Here is a 21,944-nt window from a genome sequence, read left to right as displayed (position 1 = left end):
GACTGATCACCAAACTTCTCATGTATGTAGGCTAAGGCCTGGGAATCTTTCTAATATGGTAATGGTTTCCACCAAATTTGGGGACTGAGGGTATGATAACAAATTTTAAAACCAGGGGGAACTGAACTACAAGGTGGATGTCACCAGGGGGAGGGAATGAAGAAATAAAACTCAAGAGAAAAGTCTAACAGTTACTTACATCCATGGAGTAATGCTCAATCTGATAGATGGTGGTCAGCCCCTGGGTCGTGAAATAGTCCAGACATGATGAACAGCCCAACCTCGCTAAGAAACTGCAGAGGGAGGAGGGAAGAGGAAGGAGGAAACAGAAACAGAAAGTTCACCCCAACTGCATTGGCGAGATAAAGGAAAACCCAACATTATCGCCCTCGGATGTCCTACAGGAAAGACTAGGGGCAGGTGAAACATACGGAGGCCTTGGATTTGAGGTTTGGGAATGGTTAGTGACTTGAACTTTAGGTCTATAGAAATTAAAATCAACTCTGAAGATTCCTGCAGAGCAGTGATTTTCAAAAGGTGATTGGTGGAATTCTCAGGGGTTCTACATAGATAAGTGCCTTATGAGCCATTGCAGGGGGGTGAAAGGAAGGAGCCCAGTGGTCAGGTTCCCAGCGCTCTTGCCTCCTGCCTCTTCACGTCCAAAAGAGCACCTCTACTCGAATTGCTTTGTCTCTGGGGTTTCTGAGAATGGTTCACGCGGCTAAGAAAAAAATGGAGGCTACTCTACTAGGAATGCTTTCTGATTTATGTCCTACTCAGAATACAGACCCCTCCTTTCTGGCGCTGGTCTCAGATTGGTGATGCCACCATCACAGAGCCACAGGTGGGGTGGCACAAGCCACACACCTTGCCGTCTCTCTGACACTGTTTAGGACTGCTGCATCAGTCACATGGGGATCAGTACCCATTTTTCCAACAGCCAAACGAAAGGGTCATTCTGCACGTGAAGCAGGGGCAGACGATGTGCACTAGGCGTGGATGTGGCACCCACTCTCACTTCTGTGGGAAGAGATCTTTCAGGCTTCACACATTTCCCTCTTCTGGCTGTCTGAACCCCCTTGCCTAAGGTGTGCCTGCTTTGTGTATGGCAGTGTAACAGCGGCCATTGGATTCTTGAAAGTCCCTGTCGTCTCTGTAACCATTAAAACTTCTTTACGGACATCCCACTCCGACATAACGAGGCCATGGTGGCTGAGAGCTAGGAGTCCTGGAGAACGGGAAAGGGAGCGAGATAGCAAGTTTACGGCCCTTCTTGGGTCCCCAGCCCTGAGCACCAGTTTGAAGGCCACAACTGACCATGTGAAACTGTGAGGGAGGAGGAAGAGGGTAAGTGAAGATGAGGGGAAACAGGCATGAAAAATGATTTGCCTATAAACTCACATTTTCACTTTGTGCCCTATGGATTATAGTGCTTTTCCTCGATTAAACACTGCTGACCACTCCACAGATCAGAGATAACAGTGCTGAACACCCATCGTAGGAAGGGCTGCTTTCTTTTTTTCCCAACTGCGTACTGAACTCTGAGAGCGTCCGCCCTCCACCACCCCGAGTTGCTGAGGACAGGCCCCCGGGGGCACATGCCGTGGACTCACCTGACAAGGCTGCAATCTGTGGGGTACGGAGGTGGGGGAGTGCAGTGGGAGGTGGATGGCATGGAGAGTGGGGGAGGGAGGGCCTGGGTGGGGCTGAGTCCATTCATGTCTCCAGCCATTGGCATGTGGGTGCCCATCATAGGAACTGAACAGAAGCAGGAGGAACAGAGAGGGTTACTGCCGTCATCAGTACCAGCTTCCCAGGGGTCCATCTTGTCTGGTTTAATGTTACCAAGGGCCTAATCCACCAGCCTTCCTTTTCAGTCTTCTCTCTCACTGCACCCCTTAAGCACCCTATGTCTCATCCAACAGAGGACAACGTTCACCAAACTCCAAACTAATTACACATTTCTCGAACCCTGCATGTGCTCCTAGGACAATCTCCCCCCACTTCTTTCTAATGCTCTGTTCAACTGCACACTACTCCTGAGGTTAATATATTCCTTTTTGCATTTGCCTTCATGGCTTATATTTCTGTCTCCCTTGTTAGGCTAACTCCTTAGGCCTGGCACAGATCATGTGCTCAGTAAACTGAGGTGAGGTGAACAAGTAAACAGATCTGTGAATGAGAATGACCTCTGGAATAACTGTTTGGGAACAGGAGGATTTATTGCAATATTTGGGAACCATAGGCCTATTAAGCAAGAATGAAATGAAAGGTTCCAGCTCTTTCTTATGGTCCATTTCTGGATTGTATTCAGGGATACCAGCAACACTGATTGGTTTTTTACTAAACTACAAACTGGAAACATCTACCTATAGAGAAGAAGCGCTTAATACAGATCATATCTATGAAACAAATTTTGTCTTCAGGTCAAAAAAACAGAGGAACATTGCTACTAAAAGATTAATGTGATTTGCTTTTATTTTCGTGAATAGCAATATGCTCCCAAAGGAAAGGCCTCTGTCACCAACTAGCCCCCTAAAGAGCACAGGCTTATTTTATCTTATCACTTTCCCTTCTGACTTTGCCGGTGCTATCAAAGAAAATTGTGAAGTATAAAGAAAAAGTAGGCAAACCGTAAATTACACAAATGTGAAGGAACAAACGGAGTCTAAGATGTCACAAGAGAGGAAATAAAGTAAAAAAAAAAAATGACACTTTTTCCTTTTGCTGTCAGAGTAGCAGACCTGTCAGGGGGTGAGGTTTGGAGCCTTAGGATGAATTTATCACTAGTGAGACAGCAGTTTGGCTCTAAAGTCTTTGTTAGCAAACCAAGCAACCTTACCACATACACTTGTGTCTCATGTAAATCTGAATCTTTGCCATCGGACCACAGAGAGTCACAACCCTAGCTTCCCTTAACTTTAAGAAAACAAAAACAAAACAAAACCTCTAATCTCTTCAAGGTAATACTGAAATGCAGGTTTAAAGGCTTGATCAGAATAATGAAGGATGTCAAAGGACAAGATTGAGGCATTATTTTATGAGGGGCATTGTAGGATACATGTATAGTGTTTAGACTTCTGTGTCCTTATAATACATCCTTCTGCATTTCTAGCATCCGTTTGATTTTCTCTAGTTTGGATATGCACTTTGCTAGATTTAGTTCTAGTGGATAATTCTATTTACAGCAAAGCTATATAGCAATCACCATTAATTTGGAGGCCCAATTTTCACATTGCCTCTCACAGTTATACTTAGTCGATGTGAGTAATCTGTGCGTGAATAAGTAAAAGGGAGACTCCTTTCTCTATGTCAGTTCCTTAATGACTGTATATAGGATGGCGTAGACAAGATGAGAAGGCTAAGATCACAGGGACACACAATCATAAGATGTTAAAAGTGAAGAGTGATACTTTTATGAGTGGAAACGGAGCATTAGAGCAGAGAGGTTACTTGTCCATAGTTGCATGGCTAGTCCTGCCATAGCATCCAGAGGACAACCTATTTCTCTACACTTTAAGTCTACCACACCATGCTACTTCCCACATGTTGGATATATTTCCTTTTCACTATCTCAAAGGATATAGGAGGTGGGTCCCCCAACCAGGTTGATGGGAAGTGCATGGTTGTTTTCACAGAGATCCTTTTCTCTACTGAAGGAACAGCCTCCTCTATCTCTACCAATGTGCTTTGCCATGAACCATACACTTCGAAAGCGACGAAAAGCTCACCATGAGGAACTCAAGCCATTAGGCTGTGATCTGTCTGTCCCACTGTGCCTTTCCTCAGCTTAAAAAGCAAGCCTCTCCCCGCACCCCAGAGTGGAATCCTCCCCTACACTAGCCCTGTGGACCCATAAGGCGCAGCTAAATGGAGATGCTCTTACTGTTGGCTCCCATGCCATCAGGAATGGTGGTAGGAGTGAGGGCGTTGCGCTGCTGAGGGTTGATAAGCTGGCTCACAGAAGGCAGCTTGTTCATGCTGTTCATTTTGTTGAGAGGTGGAGAGCTGTTACCATATGAAGACTGAGTCTGCATCGAGGTCCTGGGAACACAAACATGGCAATGATGGTGAGCAGGTCATACTGAACAGGGCGGACTGGTCAGATCCCACAGGTCTCAGATCGAAACGTGGCCTTGAACTACAATTTGTAAAAATATTCCTCCAGGACCTATGACAAGAAATTATTTGTTTCCGTCTGAGAACTTTTTTTTTTTGTAAACTAGGGAGGGATTGCAAGGCTATCATCAAGTCATATTTCTCCTGAATTTAGAGTATGAAGTTGTATATCTTCCTAAAGAATCTCTTTTGTGAGAGGGGAAACAATTGCATCTTCTTTTTGCCTCTATTATTTTTTTTCTCCATCTCTTTCCCCTCTCTGGCCCTTCAACTCAAACAAGTTTGAAAATCAATAAGGGAAAAGAAGTCAGTGAAGACCCAAAGGCTTAAGAAAGACATGGAGATGCCAATTTCAAATTGCAGCTGAGGCCTGTTGTGTGTAGCTTCCTAGGCCAGTTGGGATATACAGAAAATGACTACAAGCACCATCAAATCGGGAATTTGGCAGCTCAGCCTGCTGTCATGCAGAGGCCACAACATGGAAACGTGCTTCCTCTGCTTAGGTGTTCGAGGGCCTTTGAGAAAACCCATGGGGATGCCAGCTGCCTTTCTACACAGGAGAAGCCCGGAGCCCAAACAACTCTTCTGTTGATTTTTGACAAGTCTCCTGGGAGACAAAGACCAACAAAAAAATTCCACTTAGCATAACTTCAATTTGGAAATTTACTCGGATTGGCTTGTCATTCTATGCATCATGTCACATATGATACTCCCTACCAACTGTCATGTCTCACTCTCTGATTACAGAACTAGTGATATCTACGATCATCGGAGCAGGATATAGCATCAGAAAAACAAAGTTTAAGACTTCCTCTAGCATATACTAGAATCTATAGGTCCCCGTGTTGGCCACTAAATATCTTTGCTTTTGTTTTATCACAAAAAAACTCTATAAATACGTACACACTTGTTCAAATTGGATGTTAGAGGTAGAAAAATAGTAAGAAACAGTCCCATCTGTGAGGAGCTCATACAGTAGTGGATACATGGGGATAACAATCCAACCTACCTTATAAGGCTGTGGTGGGAACTGGAAAAGATAAGATGAGGAAGAACTTTATGGGCTATATGCCATTTACAGTGAGTAATTATGACCACAGAACAAAGATTGGAACTATGGTGGGAAAACTCCCCTTTTACAATTTCCAGACAAAGTGCGTTATTTTTTCCTATTTGTCTCCTTCCTGCAGTCATATTTATTATAGTAGATAAGAGAGTGAAAAAACAGTTTCTCTAACATTTTATTTTGTATATATGTGTATATAAAACACTCTATGTTTTATATATATATATATACATATATATAAAACTATATTATATAAATTATATATATGTATTATATATAGAGAGAAACTTTGTGTTTGTATGTGTGTGCATGTATATATATATATATATATATATATATATATTTGTATGTGTGTGCATGTATATATATATATTTATTTATATATATATATATATATATATATATATATATATATTTGCATAAATAAGTATGGCAATCGGTGTACAATTAACAATTCAACTGTGTTCTATAATTACTGACTTTAAGGTAGGAGGGCATCGCTTTTGCTGTTTAGATCTTTTCAAGAACTCACAATTATAGGTCCATGTTGTATAAACAGGTGTTTACGTAATAAACCCTCCCAATTGCAAGACACTTCAGGTTACTAAGCTCTCCTTTATCCATTTTCTGAATGATTTCCACATCCCTCTGGAGGAGAACATGGTCTGGCAGGGCAGGGATGGGCAGAAATTATTATGCCTATTTTACATATGTGTAAATATAAGGTCTTAAGAATAAATGGGCACGAGTCACACATTACTAAATGATGAATTGAGGGTCTCCTGGTTCCTAGCCCAGGAGTTTCTTTCTTTTATTCTGTGGTAACTTTCCAGAAACAAGACAGTATTATGCATTAGGTCACAGAATCAGGAAATGGGTTAAGTGGTAAGAGAAGTGGGAGAGACTGAGATATGGTAGGGGACAGGGGATCTAGCAGTCAGTCCCCCCAACTATCATCAATCCAACTATCATCAATCCAACTATCATCTATCCCCGTGTTGGATATACTTAGGAACACTTGTAAATCCATATCAAAGTGCAGAGAAGCACAGGGAAAAGTGGCCAAGAGATGCTTTGCCAGGTGCTTTTTCCATTTTTTTCCCACTCCAGGCGGAAAAATTCCCCCTGTTCAGACTCCAGGGGCAGGTTGATCTTCTGCAGCCTAAAGATACCTCTCTCTTTCTCTTCCATTTTCCCAAATCAGTCAAATGCAAAGCAAGAGCTTATGGAAGCATTGCTTGAACCATTAATATTCACCTTTAGGAAAATAAAAATATTTTTTAAAGCTTTGCATTTTTCCTGCGTGCTGTAGTATAATAAATTCCTTCTTCCAAATCCTATTACACTTCTCTCCTCTGTTTCTTTTTGAGGTCTGTATTTTTGACCATTTTATTAGGTCATTTATTATGAGCAGCCTAAACTATTTTAGGAAGCTAGCTCAAAAACCATAGATGAACAAAGAAGGAACATGAAATTTGGAGTCAAACAAAACATCTAGGTTCATCTTCTAGATTTGACACAAATTAATTGATTTTGGATGTTATGCAAGGCTCTTGAGTCTTATTTTCTTTATCTGTAGAACAGGTATTATACTTACTCTAGAAAAGCTGCTATAAAGACTAACATGGAATAATCTGGAAACAACCTAACAGTCTATCGATACATGAGTGGATAAAGATTCGGCATATATACAATCACATATTACTCATTCATAAAAAAGAATGAGATCTTGCCATTTGTGCCAACATGAATGGACCTACAGGGTATTATGTTGAGTGAAATAAGTCAGATAGGAAAATATATTGTATGATTTTACCTATATGTGGAATCTAAAAGTAAAATAAATGAACAAACAAAACAAAAACATACTCATAAGTACAGAGAACAAACTGGTATTTGCCAGAGGGACCAAGGATTGGAGGAATGAGCTAAGTAGGTGAAGGGGATTAAAAGGTACAAACTTCCAGTTATAAGATAAATGTCACATGGATGCAAAGTACAGCATAAAGAACACAGTCAATAATACTGTAATAACTTTGTATAGTGACAGATGGTGACTACACTTAACGTGGTGAGCATTCTGTAGTGTATATAAATGTCAAATCACTGTGTTGTACACCTGAAACTAATATAATATGTTAACTATATTTCAATTAAAAAAATAATAGAGGGGCACCTGAGTGGCTCAGTTGGTTGAGCGTCTAGCTTGTGATTTCGGCTCAGGGCATGATCGAGCCCCGTGTGGGGCTTTTCCGAGGGTGGAGCCTGCTTAAGATTCTCTCTCTCTCTTTTCCTCTCCTCCTCTCCTTCACTCACACGCTCTCTCTATCAAATAATAATAATAATAATAGGGGTTTTTTAAAGTTTATTTATTTATTTGGAGAGAGAGCGAGCCCATGCATACAAGAGGAGAGAAGAGAGAGAGAGGGAGGGAAAGAATCCCAAGCAGTCTCCACACTGTCAGCGCAGAGCCTGACAGAGTGCTCAAGTCCAGGAACCCTGAGTTCATGACCTGAGCCGCAATCAAGTGTCAGACCCTTCACCAACTGAGCCACCCAGGTGCCCCAGTAATACCAGATTTGTAAAAATAATTAAAAAAATAAAAAAGTAAAATCTATTATATTCTTTAAAAAGAAAACATTAAATTAGATTATATGAGAGCCCTGGACATTGTCCCGTAATTTGTAGATGCTCAAGCAACTTTGGTTCTTTTTACTCTTACCCTCAGTAGCAAATGTTTAATACTCTCGTGTTTGGTCAAGGGAGTGAGAGGCGTCAGTTTAAGAATTAACAGGAGGAGGTGAAAACTATTCTTTCTTGAACAAGTCCAGGAATTAGGGTGAGTGGATAAATGGGGATAAGAGAGTGCCAAAAAGTCAGAAATTCTGATTGCCTCTCCTTTAATGTGGAAGAGAGGGTTAAAGCCACAGGGAGCAAGGTCAGGGCAGTCTGTTTATCATTAAGTTTTCAATGCCTGAAATACAGTGAAATACAAAGAGTATTCTGATAAGCTCTATGTGCTGTGGAAAAGGGAGCAAGACTGAATAAGTCTGTGACCAATTTAAAGGCCTTGAAGAACCACCTTACCCCCCACCCCCCTTACACATATAATGTCACAGTCATTGAGTGGAAAGTCCCAAGGATTATTGAGGAATCTGAAGAGAAGGAAAAAGTGTACAAGGACAATAAGGATCTGTGACGTGATGGGTTTCTTGCCCTCCTCCACCCTCCCAGTGCGTGCACGCGCACGCGCACACACACACACACACACACCCAAAAAAGCGATAGTGTAGCAATTCTCAGAAAAACAACCAGGAGAAAGCCTCAGGCTGTTTTCTCCAGATTTCTTTAGATTTTTGCAGGAATCCAACATAACAGAGATGTAGAAAGACATGTTTCATGTAATTCTAGTTTTGAGGAGAAATTCTGGAAAAGTCAAGTCCTAGGTCTTAACTTTTAACAGCTCAGGCTTCTGTGTACATTGCTAAGAAAACAATTCAGTATCTCAGAGCTGTAGGCGACCTTAAATCATTTAGGATGAAAAACACAGGTTTCCTGATTACAAGCCTTGTGCCTATATCCATGGCAAAGAGCCCAAATTCTTGAAAAGACAAATTCAAAGCCATCTCCATCTTGATGGAGATATATAGAATTCTGCCAAAGGATTCCTTTTTTTTTTTTTTTTTTTTTTTTTGCCTTAAATCTTTCATTGTTGGTTAGAAAGCAACTCTCTGGTAGAATTTGGTGATACCTGAGGGTAAATCTAGTCCAGCAAACTGTTTCTGGAGTGCAGAATTTGAGAGGGGAAAGAGATAATGAAGATAAAAACAAAATACCCCCTATCTCAGGAAGGTCAAAAAAAAGGGAAGCCATGTGACATCAGAAAAGGAAGTGTTCTTCCTCAAAATTTTGCCCACGACTGCCCTGCCAGTAACCTTACCCTCCAGTTGGGTAATCTTGCTTCTAAAGACAGAAGGCGGCATTGATTCTCTAGATAGATCAACTGAAATTATACAATATTTTCCATTAGTTCAAGTATATACATTTATATAAGTCACTATACATGCATTAAAAACTTGCATAAAAATGGGGTGAAAGAAAAAAAAACTTGTGAAAGAAAAAGCAAATGCAAAAAAAAACTAAACATACTCATTAACCCTTTTAGGGATTTGTGAACCCCTTAAAAGGGGATTGGAAAGTTATTTGAAAAGACCTCAACAGCATAATGAGTGCATCAGATTTTACTAATATACTTTTGTCTTAAAGATAATTTTTTCTTAGGTATTTTTTTCAAGCTACTAGATTACTTATTTTTATTCAGAATAAGTGTTTTTGAAGCTTTTAAAAATAATTACTCAAAGATTAGAACATAGTGTAATTAAAACAAAAATGGACAACAGGTTCCACTACAGAGTTCTGGATGATGATTTGCTAATGCCCTTGCCACAGAAGCCGAATTATTTAATAGATTGGGATTTGGATTTGATTCAAGTTTGGCAATTTCATATATAGCTCGAGAGCTGTTCAGAGAGGTAGGCAAATGATAGTATAGTACCTGACTCCTTATGGTGAAATTAAACACCCACAGGGCTAAAATATATTTCAAGTTGAGGTAGGCATTGAAATTTATTTTTAGAACTGATGACCTTAATACAGAGCATCTTAAATAAGAACACCAAATACTGACAGAAGTGGAACAAAACCGAAGGGACTGTTCAATTACTCTTGTTCTTAAACTCACACATGGTACTTCAAGCATTGATGGGAAAATATTCTAGGATTAAGGAATTAAAAAGCAAGAGAGACAGAAAGAAAAACTGCAAGATGAACCAAGATGCAAAAGTTTATTGAAAATTAAAATCACACATCCATAAAGCAACAGCCTCAATAACAAGAAATCATTGCTGTGATGACACAGAATAAAGGGCTGGTGATTTGGTGTGGGGAGAAGTGGGGGGAGAGTTTTCAAGTCTTTAAACTATTATTTTAAAATACATTTCTAAAATGGAAAGCAATAGATTCTCTAAACTCTTTGAGCCAAAAAAAAAAAAATCATCTATTCTTTCTATCTTTAAGTTTCAGACCAGGAGTTCAGATTTTCACATTGTCTACCTGGACATCACTTAAATAAAATGTAAGTGTCCTGGACAAAGGAGTTGGAACAGTATCAGCAATATGGCTAGTTTCATGGTAGGACTGAGAGATAGGGGCTCCAATGAGCAAATTAGTCATAGATTTGGTGAGAGGCCTTTGAACCCCATTTCGGCCATTGAAATATGATCTTTAACTGCCTGGAATAATATTACTGAGGTGGTTTTACCCTCGTATTAAAACGACAAATTAGGTTTATCTGCCTTGGGGTCTTAACAATCGCTTGCGGGGTAGGGCCCCGGGGTTTCCATGAGCAAGGAAGATTATCATATCAGATGCCAACAAGGTGGCAGTGGTAGGATCTAACACAGTGTTACTGAACTTTCTATCTACATATTGAGGGGAGGACACTAATAATGCAAACTCTCTAAAAGAAGAAAAGAACATCCCCCCACATTGGCTACTTATAGTAATTATCATCTCTCTGCCCAGCAGTACACTTGACACTTCAGTGTGTTACTATTTGTAATATTATTGCATGACCAGCATTAAAAGGGCCTGACTGAAGCTCTCAGTCATCTAGAATTTTCTTATGCACAGACAATAACAACTTTTTTCTCCTTTTCTTAAAAAGACATCTTAAGTTTGAGACCTGCTCAAAAGCTTCTTTATGAGTTTTAGAAACACAACAGAAGGTAACAAAAGGGTTCCAATAAACATATTAATGCCCCTCTTTCCAACCTGAGCCCCTCCCTTCTAAGAAAAACACAAAGCTCACAGACAAACACAGGGGTTCCTGACTGCCCAGTGTTAGATATAAGGATGCAGAATCTGTGGAAAATGTCCTTTCTTGTAAAGTTTTGAGTCCCTTCAAAAGATTTTCTCACTACTGGCTGTATGCCTTTGAGCAGTTGGGTCTCTGAGCCAAAGTGTCTTCAAGTTCTGCTTACGAGGGCTGGACACACACACACGTGCACGCGCGCACACACACACACATACATGGACACACAAGAAACACACGCTCAAAATACAGATATGGGGTGGGGGGGTGGTCTATGGGTACACTGATCGGTTTGGAGGGCTGGAATGTCTAAAGAAGACGTCAGACTGTTTCGGGGTTTCTCTCCGGGGCTCCACAAGCTCATTCCTGAAGCAGGCTGAAAGGAGACTGCAGAGAGGAACCAGAGAAAAGAAGAGGTGAAGACTTAGGACTTCATATATTCACATCAACTGAATACAGAAATACCCTCCTACCTTCATGATCACAGTAAGACAGAATAGAATGACCTACAAAGCTATTTTTGCTCCTTCCTCATTATCCTCCTTTAAAATTTCTCAGAGATGACTTCCTCTCAAGATTTTTGTGAAGAAATGAGATAAAGTAGTGGTAGTTCACTAGAATTATCAGAATCACCCATAGAACTTTAAAAAAGAAACAAACAAACAAACAAACAAAAAAACAAGATCCCTCAGAGACCAGGCTGGGGCCCAGGCATATATATTTTTAACAAGTTCTTCAAGTGATTCAGTTGAGGAGTAAGGTGTCAGGGTAGGTCAAGGTACTTAGTACAGTGTTTGGCACATTGGACTCGATGACTTGAAAAGGGAATGCAGAGACAAGAATTAACATTAACCTTTTATAAAATGTCATTGGCCCAATTATGATACCTCATTATTGTTCCTGTGTAGCCTAACTACGAAGCATGAAGAAATACGATCTTATCAGTATGGGGACTGCATCACATGTATTTGTAAAGAACTATTAATGAGCATGTTGTATGTGCCCAGATTGAGGTGGATAAATATCTTAATCCTTTCAGTCACAAACTTGGCCTCCAAATGCACATATCAAACTCATGAAAGCAACTTTTACATAATTAAGAAATCAATTATGCCACAAGGATGCCAGGAACAGATCCTTTTACTTTGCTCAAGATTGTGTAACCCTATGAACTGTTTGGGAATTATTTCCCAGATGGCTTTGAGTCACATTTGGTTATTCCTTACAAAGGAACAAAGCCATTTTTATTTGGTTAGGGCTGGAATTCAGTAAAACATCTCACCAGCAAGAATTGAGATCATCTTAAAGAATACGCCAGAATATGAATTAGTAGGGGCACAATTTACTCTCAGATAAAGAATTGTAACTGACTTCTTGTTTGGAGATTACATTTTAGGGCTTCTCTTGGAGCAAGGACTGGATGGGACAACACACAGGAATCATCTTTTAGTTATGACAAGAGTATATATACGGACCACGAGGGTCCAAACTTTGAGATCTAGAACTGAGATTAGTGGTGCAATGAGACGTGAGAACTTAGAAAAGTGATTTAATCTATCTGAATTCAATTAGTCACAGGTTTTTCCTCATTACCAATTCATGGCTAATAAATCTCTGCCCTGAAAACTTTCTAACAGAGCTGTGATGTTCAAAAAGTAACCCTGTATAAACTGTAAAAGTTGTGTTGTTCCTTGACCTAGAAGGTTGAACCAAATGAAATTGTCAATATCCACCTGTTTTTTCCTCTGTGAGATTGGCAATTGCAAACAAATACTCTGGACATATGAAGGATTTCTAAATCAAACTTAGAAATATGGTCTAAATCATACCTATCAACAAGACAGAGATTTGTGTATTCTCCTCTCTCCTATGTTGATAATGCTGAAAATATTGCTTGCTTCTCCCTCAGCTATGTAATCTGAGGAAAAAATACCAATACTCTTAGAGAAAGCCATAGCCAAATGAGCTTAAAGAGGTAAGGCTTTGTACTGAAACCACAAGGATACATACCAACTGACTGATACAGAGATATAAAAGTGGGCATAGATATTTATTTTAGTTTTATTATTATAACTTTCTTAACCAATGAAGCAGACAAAACACTGCAAAGAGCTATGCCTTCCAGATCTGGCTGTCATCTCACCTTGATTACAAACTGGTTATAAAATCACAGGCACAGTCATTGGGCCTCAGTTTCCCCAACTATGGTAGGATGAGATTAGAACCATGACCTTCCAGATCCCACTATGCTCCACTGTTCTCTGACCTGTATTACTGATAATCTACAATCATCAAGGGATCACGAAGGAGAAGGAAACACTCCTCAGGATGCCACGTTTATATTACAATTAAAACAAATCCATACTGTAGAAACTCAAAAATAATTTTCCAGGAGAAAACAAGAGTAAGGCTAAGTATAATTTTAACAAAATGATGTTGACCTGAGATCATGGTGGAAGCCAAGACGGAGGATAAACTACAGGAAAAAAATGAAAAAGCAATACTATTGGTCCAAAGTGCGCACATCAAAAGATTGCTAAAAAGGTCTCAAGTAGCTTCTGCAAAGTTGTCTTAAGAGTTAATGTCCCTTGGGGCACCTGGGTGGCTCAGCTGGCTAAGTGTCTGACTCTTGATCTCGGCTCAGGTCATGATCTCACGGTTCCTGAGGTTGAGCCCCGGGTTGGGCTCCACACTAACAGTGCGAAGCCTGCTTGAGATTCTCTCTCTTGCTCTCTGTCTCTGCACCTCCCCTGCTCATGCTCGCTTGCTCGCTCTCTTCCCTCCCTCTAAATAAATAAACTTAAAAAAAAAAAAAAAAAGAACCGTAGTTTCTTTGTTAAAAAAAAAAAAAAGAGTTAATGTCCCTTGAAAATATGAAGGCAGAGTCCAGTGTCAAGAATGGGTCCAATTTGTCCTCCCATGAGATTCTTGTTTCTATAAACATAACCCCAGAATGTTTATTTCAATGTGGGCAAATCAACTAAAATCACACTTCTTTGCAAATGTGTATAAAGCCTACTTATATCTATACCAATTTGATTCACAAAAACTCAGTGTAAAATTTATTTTCCATAAAGCCTATGATCATGAAGGTAACTGTGAAGGAATTTTTGAAAAAGGAAAACCATGCACAAATGAAAAGCAAGCAGAGAGAAAACACATAGTGAGAAACAGAAGTAACTCAGCTGAAAATATTTTATTGCCACTTAGTGGAAACTGTGTATTTTCTTCCCACTAATTTTCCCTCTACTAAAAAGAAAAGCACAAAATTGATCCCTTACCAGCATAAAATTGGTACTATATTTTTGGAAAGGAAATCACAGGCTATTATAGGCATTTTCCAAGCTGATTTTTTTCTTTTCAAATGATTGCCAGGGAATTAGATTTCCATTTTTCTTTGTCTAGTCATTCATACTCTTTCTTGGAGATTTACACATAAACAAGAGAGCTGAAAAAAAAAACCCAGTGGAAGAACGCAGCAACTGGAGAATTTATGCAGATGTATATTACTCGAGACCCATGTATATATGATACAATAAAGACAAAATGAAGCCAAATGTCTATATTTTGCAAAGATTTCATTTGCAGTGTCACATTCTTCCATGCACAAGGCACCACACTGAAGTTAGCTCTTACACACGTGAGATAGTAACTCAAAAACATGCAAGGACGCTTTTAAATGGACACACCAGGGAAGGGGGAGGCTACTATTTCCTCACTATTTATCTGTGGCTACACATGCGAAAAAAGGGATGATATGTTTCTAATGTCTTCAGGGCTTTTTAAAAATAACACAAGTTTAATATGCAGTTTCTCTCTGATGAAACAGATTGCTTTATGAAATCCAAATTATAAAATAATTTCCCTTCAGAGCAATGCCACCCAGTCAGACGACAAGCGCTGGATAACTCCTCACGTGGGAGCACAGGGTTATGTATTCTCATGTACACCATGTAAATGAACACAAATTGCCTATGCCCCCAGCTGACTAAGGTAGAGCTTCCTGGTTTATCAAATCTCCAAAATTATGGCACTAAACTATTCCTTCTATGGTATGATCTAGAGAAGTTGTTTAAAGTTGTCCTATTAACTTATACAATGCTCAAAATAAATTTCCAGAGCTTTCTTAGGATTCAAACGGTAGTCTGATTAGGAATTCACCACTAAATTGTAAACTATGGAAAGGTAGGAACTTTTCCCTCTGTCTGTAATGCTTTCCCATAACAGATCTTCAATAAAAGTTTGTTAGGTGAATCAACTCAACTATTCTAGACTTAGCTGATGATAAGGTCACAACACTAACCTTATTTTGTGTCCAGATGGGCATCCCTAACTTTCTCAGACAAAAGAGATCTCTGTTAAAGGCTGTCGTTTTGGTAGATGCCAAAATACCACTTTAAAAATCACTGGAGGCTTTCCTAAAACGTTTTCATACCTCTCTACTTTAGGATACATGTATTAGCTTCCAAATATTTCTAGCAAAAAATCTGAGCTTTGAGAGGCATGCAGGATGATCCCACTCATTTATCTAGAATAAGAACTGGCAAACTACAGTGGATGTAGTTTGGGCCATAGGCTAAGAATGGTTTTTACATTTTTAAAAGGTGTGAAAATTCAGAAGAAGAAGAAGGATTATATCATGATATGAAAATTATATGAAATTCAAGCTTTAGTGTCCATAAAAATTAGTGGCCACTCTCATTCATTTATACAATGTTTGTGGTTGCTTTTGTGCTACACAGACAGAACTGGGCAGCTGGCTGCAAGAGACCATATGGACTAGAAAGCTGAAGATGTTTACTATTGGTGTTTTGCAGGAAAAAAAAATTTGCCAACCTCTTTGCTAGATGGTCAGGCTTTTATAAACCACATCGTTTAATAAGTATCAATGTGGCCTGACAGTACTTTTTCTGTTAACTGGGGGAAAGGCAGGAAGGACTATCACAGAGTAACTAGTTCAGCATGATATGCTACTATGTAATCTTTCTGAGTTCATTTTGGCTGAGCCAAACATTTCCAGAGTGCACTGGAGGCAATTTCCGAGTGTTTTTTTAATACCAGGGCATGCATATTTGGGAAAAGGTACTTATCCTCACTCCGTCTGTAAGTGATGTTACGGGTCTGTTTCTTTGATCCTTGCTGTATGATTTGACAAGAACTAAATCGGTTTTAAACTTGAATATATTAACATACATTTTCTTCTGATATCCTAAAGAATATGTAGGATTGGCAATGGGAATTTTGTTTGCACCCCTGATTTCTCATTCTCCTTTGGGATATTCTGTGTCCCCAAGAAAACTCCTGATTAAACTTCCTACTCAGCCTTACTATAAAACTTTATAATTATGATTTGCAAAACTTCATGCTCAAAGTAAATGGTGGGATCCCTTCCAGGCAAAAAAGGTCTTCAATGCTCAACAAGCCTGAAGTCTTTTAAGGGAGAGCACAGTTCTTTTCCACCCCTCTGCTGCTCACCCCATATGCCACAGGCAGGGGTGCTCAGAGGTTGCCTCCTGACTATCCCAGATGCAGCCCAACTCCTCAGCTGCATTTATGTTGATTAAAAAAAAAAAAAAAAGAATGAGAGACCTCTTTCTTTCACTTTCCGTAGTTGTGTATAGTTGCTAATAATATATCAGAAATTAACCATTATTTATTGTTCATTTGCTGTAAAAGACAAAATTTGCCTTAGGCAAGATGGTTTTGGCTTCATTTCTTTTTGTCTGGAGAGTAGAGTCAAATGTTTGAATTACTTAGACATTTTACATTATCTACAGAGACTCTGGCAATATTTTCAGTATAGACACAATATCTTACTGAAGGTAACAAGGGATTATTCTTAACCACAGATCAACAGAGTCTTGACTTGATAACTTTCCTTTCTCCCATGAGAGCTATGCTATTCTGATTAGTCACAAAACAATAGCATTAAAGATCCAAGAGTCAAGGTAAAAATCAACATATAAATAGGTTGCATGCTGATTCTAATATGGTTGCAAACTCTGGCCCAATGTATGTAAAAATGTATTGTTGGAAGACAACCTAGAACAGAGATGCTGAAACCTGGCAATAAGACTCCACTTGGCCCTGTTGCATCCGGGCAGTTTCCCAATGAGCACACACTGGGTCTCAGAATCCTCAACACAGTGCTCACATAAGTCACTTGGAGGAAAACCTAGGCGCTAACCCCAGTCTACTATGGTTTTCCCAAAAGTGGGTTGTTTGCATCCAGAGAAAGGTACAGGACAATCCACTGGGATAAGGCAAGTTTACGTGTTTTAAAATATACACATTGTTACTAGAATAGCCTGTATACCCAAAATTCTTCTATTGATAGAGGTGTATGGTTGAGGCGTGGAGAGAACAAACTCTCTCTGTAGGAGTCTCTGTAACTCACTTGAAATGGTTTAGCTTCATTTCAGAAGCCGGGTGGAACTCCTAAAGGTATGGAAAGAAACTTAGAAGGTGGTCGAAACTAAAGAAGGGGCCCCGTACCAGCTCATGTGAACCTCTCATGTTCTGCTGCCTCACGGCCTCTTCTACGCCATCCACCCATTGCCTTGCTTCTACCCCAAACAGCCACTGTTACTCACACCTCCTAAAATGACACATCAACACACTCACTGTTTCTGAAGTAAATGTTGGTGCTGTTGCTGCTGTTGTTGCCTGTATGTCTCGATTGTGTGCTGAGGAAGGTACTGCATGAGTTCCAGGGACTCTTTGATCTTCAACAGCATTTCATAGGTCTCACGGCCCCTCACCTACATGAAGGACACAGGAAGGAGAAGGAAGCATGAAGAACTCTAGAACAATTAGCAGTATAGTCAATCGTCTTTATCTGTGCATTCTGCATTGACGAATCTGCCTGCTCGCTAATGTTCACTGGTGACGTGAACATCGGTACTGGGGGTGGTGCCCTGTGGTCATTTGTGGACGTGCGCAGAGCAACACATTTTGGTTGCTCAGGAGAACAAGGGCGTGCTCCGCCATCTTGTTTCCCAGTTCCTGCTACAAACAAGTATCCTTTCCATGGTCTCTTTACTGCCACATTTTGCACATTTTTGTGGTTTTTGTTGGTGAACCTGTTCTCTAAAGTGGTCCCCAAGGGTAGTGCTGAAGTGCTGTCTAATACTTCAGGTGCCAGAAGGCTGTAGTGGGCCTTAAGGAGAAAATGTGTTAGATCAGCTTCATGTAGGCACAAGTTATAGTGCTGTTGGTCATGAGTTCAGTGTTAAAATGAATCAATAGTATATATTAAATAAGGTGTCTTTACTGATGGGCTGCTGAAAATGTCGTGCCCAGAGGCTCACGGGAACTTAATCCTATATTTCCCCACGAGCAATGATTCAGTATTTAAGATAGCATTTGCAGGGATTTTAGAAGACAAAACTACCCAAAATAATGGGAATGAGCTGTAATTAAATATCTCTGAAAGGCATTCAGCTGAGGCAAAATAGGCTTCTTCTCTCTTTAAAAGAGTCTCTGAAAAGGGTTTAAAAGTATGAGCAGGACCAGGACTGGAGCAAGGCAAGCAGGGCCCGTGAGCACTTGCAGGGCCCCAAGAGTGAGTGCTTATTTAAATTCTGCACCCTAGGCATTTTACTTGCCTCACCCCAGTCCCCTCCCTGAGGATGAGAGGCAGGGTTTGTCAGAAGTCAGAAATGGAAAGGTTTCCTTTCCCTTAACTCTTACTTGCCCCAGCTCTGTGATCACCTCTGCGAAGCTCCCCGCTGACCTCACTCAGTCTTTTCACGAGTCTTCTGTCCTTTCTAGGTGCTGCTACTGCATCATGCCTGATACTCCAGAGGCAATTATTTCATTATATCCTAACTGTCTCCTCGCTAGAAGGCAAGCTCTTTGAAGGTAAGAGTTGTATTCTACTGATTCTACTGCAAATGCTAAAGGCCTAGCATATTTGCCACCCCAACAGACACCAACTAAATTCATGTGAAATTAAAAGCTTCCCCCCCCCCTTTTTTTAATTCACACAATCCACTGTGGCTAATTCTTCACTGCACGTTCAAGATGTAACTGATTACACAGGACCTCCTTCCTTAGCACAAACTGAAATTTCATTAAAAACAGCTTCTCAAGTGGTTCCTATCTCAGCAACTGAAAACACATTAGGTCTTTTGGAATACGTGGGATATCAGGAAAATGTTTAACTTAAAGTTCACAAGTCAGTTTCCATATGTAGCCTGAGAAAAAAGACACCGAGAATCTTGGCTAACTCACTGCCTGATTGTTTTACTAGCAAGCAGTCTATTGCCCTGAAGGTCAGGGCCCAAAGAAGGTAGGGAAGCAGGTATGGCACACCCAAACCTGTTGGTTTGCTTTAGCTTCCATACAGGGCGGCAGCTCCCAGTCAGATCTCCTGGCCTTCCTTGCCTGGCTCTCAGGTCAGTCAAGATGGCGTCAAGGGTTATACTCGTTACCAAGACTTAACTGCCACTCTAGATGGCCAAAACCTAAGGTCATAAGAATCCAACAAACTTCAACCATAGTCGAAGACAGGGAGCCTCAGCGACCGTAAGAAGACTCATGTTCCTTGTAGGAATGAACAGTGCTGTTACACAGCAACTGGGCTGAGTCTCCTGGACATTCACATGTAACTGAGGACTCTGTCTTGCTTGGCCTTCTTTATAGCACTTCCTAAAAGAAGTCACAGTCGAGTCTGGAATTGTTGTACTGTCAGATCTGTGAACTCTGTCTGGCAAAATTTCAGTCTTGGTGACGATATGGCATGACCATGCTGTCTAGGAGAATCTTAGGATTCTTAAACAATGAACTGCAAATTAATAATAAATATTTGGGTAAGAAAAATTATATTAGAACAGTAACTTTGGCTGGATGGGTAGCGGGAGAGGAGCCTGCACTACTGACGTATTTCAACATTGGGGAAGAAAGGGATCATTTCCTGATTTTTCAAACAATAGCTTCTCCCTGTTTTATCTCCCTCATCACCACCACCCCTTTCTCATTGTCACAGATAATAAGATGACACAGAGGAAGAGCTCATTCAGAGAAGGTAAAATGAAGTAATCGTGAATATTCAAAGGAGACTCACTGGTAAATATAACAGCTCATCATCTGGGGATCTCCGTTTTTTGATGGATGTCATCTGGATGCCATGTGTGTTCTGACGAAAAGCTAGTGGAGGGAAAATGCAAGTTTCATCCTGGGAACATTTCTGAAGCACTAATACATTCATTAAACAGACAGTAGCCTCCGCAAGACCTGTGAGATTTGAGTTGCCAGTCCTAAACCTCCATTTACTTGCTGATAATCGAGTTTGCATTAAGGGCACACCTAACAATCATGAGGTGGGGGAGGGGAGTGAGCAGAAGGAAGACTTAGGGGAGCTGGCCTAAGTCATGTGCAGGCATCCCTGTGTCTTGCTGGCCTGCGTCTGCGAACAGCTGTTAAGGAAAGGAAGATAAATTGGTTTGGTGTTTCATGTTTCAGATCATTTGTCTTCCAAGGAGGGAAATGTGTGTTGTGGAAGTTGTCTTGGCCATGCATTCAGCTTGTGTGTTCAGCCCGCTCATGGTAGTGCATACATCACAGAACTTCAGACATGCAGTCTCATTTCCAGGGCTGTTTTCCTTTTAGGAAAGTGAGTGAATGCAGCGCATAAATCCCTAAGGTTTCCAAAATTAGCAACTACACCATATATCCAGGATATAGAGCTGATCCTTTTACCAAAGCTAAGATCATCTATTGTTACTAAAAGTTACTAATTTGTAGGTAACTGAGGTGCTCAGGGAAGCATATAGAAGCTATACCACCAGACAGACTCAAGAGCAAAATTAGGGTGGGGATATAACTTTCTTCATATGTGTATGTATACAAAGTAAAGGCATGTATGTGTGTGTGTGTATATGTATATGTATACAGATATATATCTGTATACATATATCTGTATACATATATCTGTATACAGTGTATGTATATACACACACACACACACACACACACACACACACACACTTTTTTGAGGAATAATTAGGGAGAAAAGGAGTCTAACAAGAAGGGCAAATAATACTATAAAAAGTACATATGTAAGATATATGTCAAACATACATATATACTTTTTTGAGAAATAATCAGGGAGAGAAGGAGCCTAACAAAAGGGCAAATAATGCCATATATATGTATATACATATATACACACATACTTTTTTGAGAAATAATCAGGGAAAGAAGGGCCCTAACAGGAAGGAAAATCATACTGAACAGTTACAAGTTGATGATGAGTAGCTGTTATAACACAATACAATTTATATATCTTCGGAATACTAATCCAAATAAGATTAAAATGTTTTTTTCATGATATAAGTCATAGGGTGGTGTATTTTAAAATCCTTGCTGTAGTGATAACAGGCTGACATGGGGCACCTCCTAGAATCAACTTTGCAATCAGACGGGCATGCAGATCAGTGGTTTTCACACTTTGTGCCCTGGAGGTCTGGGCCCCTCTGGGGCTGTACCGCATGGGCAAGGGATGGTTGTGAGCAGAGCATGGAGCCACAGACGATCCCCTACTCCCGTCCCCTTCAAATAGAGTCACTCTGCTTTAATCTATATGCATTTTAGGTTTTTTGAAATATTTCATTAAAGCAAAAAAAAAAAAAGCTTTTAATGCTTAACAAAAGAAGTTTGAAAACAGCGACCTAAATCGTTAGCCTTACTGTAAATGAGGTAACTGAGGCCCCAAGGCCCCAAGAACTGTCAAAATTCAATGCAACCCAGATCTTCAGAGTCCCCAGACTGTGCTTTGTGAAATATATTCTTAAATCTCACTATTCCCAGGAGTTCATTAGGTAGATAGATGCTATTTTCAGCCCTGATGCTCAATTACAGAGAAGTCAACTGTCATCAGTAGCT

General features: G+C 40.1%; 1 protein-coding gene across 10 annotated transcripts in view; it reads right to left on the bottom strand.

Moving 5' to 3' along the window:
• TP63 (tumor protein p63) overlaps positions 1-21,944 on the bottom strand; it is a 230,286-nt gene that overhangs the window by 5,966 nt on the left and 202,376 nt on the right. For 6 of the 10 annotated variants that reach the window (XM_058730825.1, XM_058730824.1, XM_058730823.1 and 3 more), the window contains 5 exons: positions 20,125-20,207; positions 17,682-17,818; positions 3,887-4,044; positions 1,614-1,758; positions 200-293 (listed from right to left, as the gene is read on the bottom strand). In XM_058730825.1, the coding sequence (XP_058586808.1) occupies positions 200-293; positions 1,614-1,758; positions 3,887-4,044; positions 17,682-17,818; positions 20,125-20,207 (617 nt within the window). Of the gene's footprint in view, positions 1-199; positions 294-1,613; positions 1,759-3,886; positions 4,045-10,010; positions 11,445-17,681; positions 17,819-20,124; positions 20,208-21,944 lie in introns of those variants that run through there. The other 4 variants (XM_058730830.1, XM_058730831.1, XM_058730827.1 and 1 more) reach the window with 3 other exon arrangements.

The sequence above is a fragment of the Neofelis nebulosa genome, chromosome 5 (genome assembly GCF_028018385.1).
Source record: "Neofelis nebulosa isolate mNeoNeb1 chromosome 5, mNeoNeb1.pri, whole genome shotgun sequence".
NCBI classification, from domain to species: Eukaryota; Metazoa; Chordata; class Mammalia; order Carnivora; family Felidae; genus Neofelis; species Neofelis nebulosa.
The sequence above is the reverse complement of the archived record's forward strand: the minus strand, read 5'-3'. Positions and strand labels throughout refer to the sequence as shown.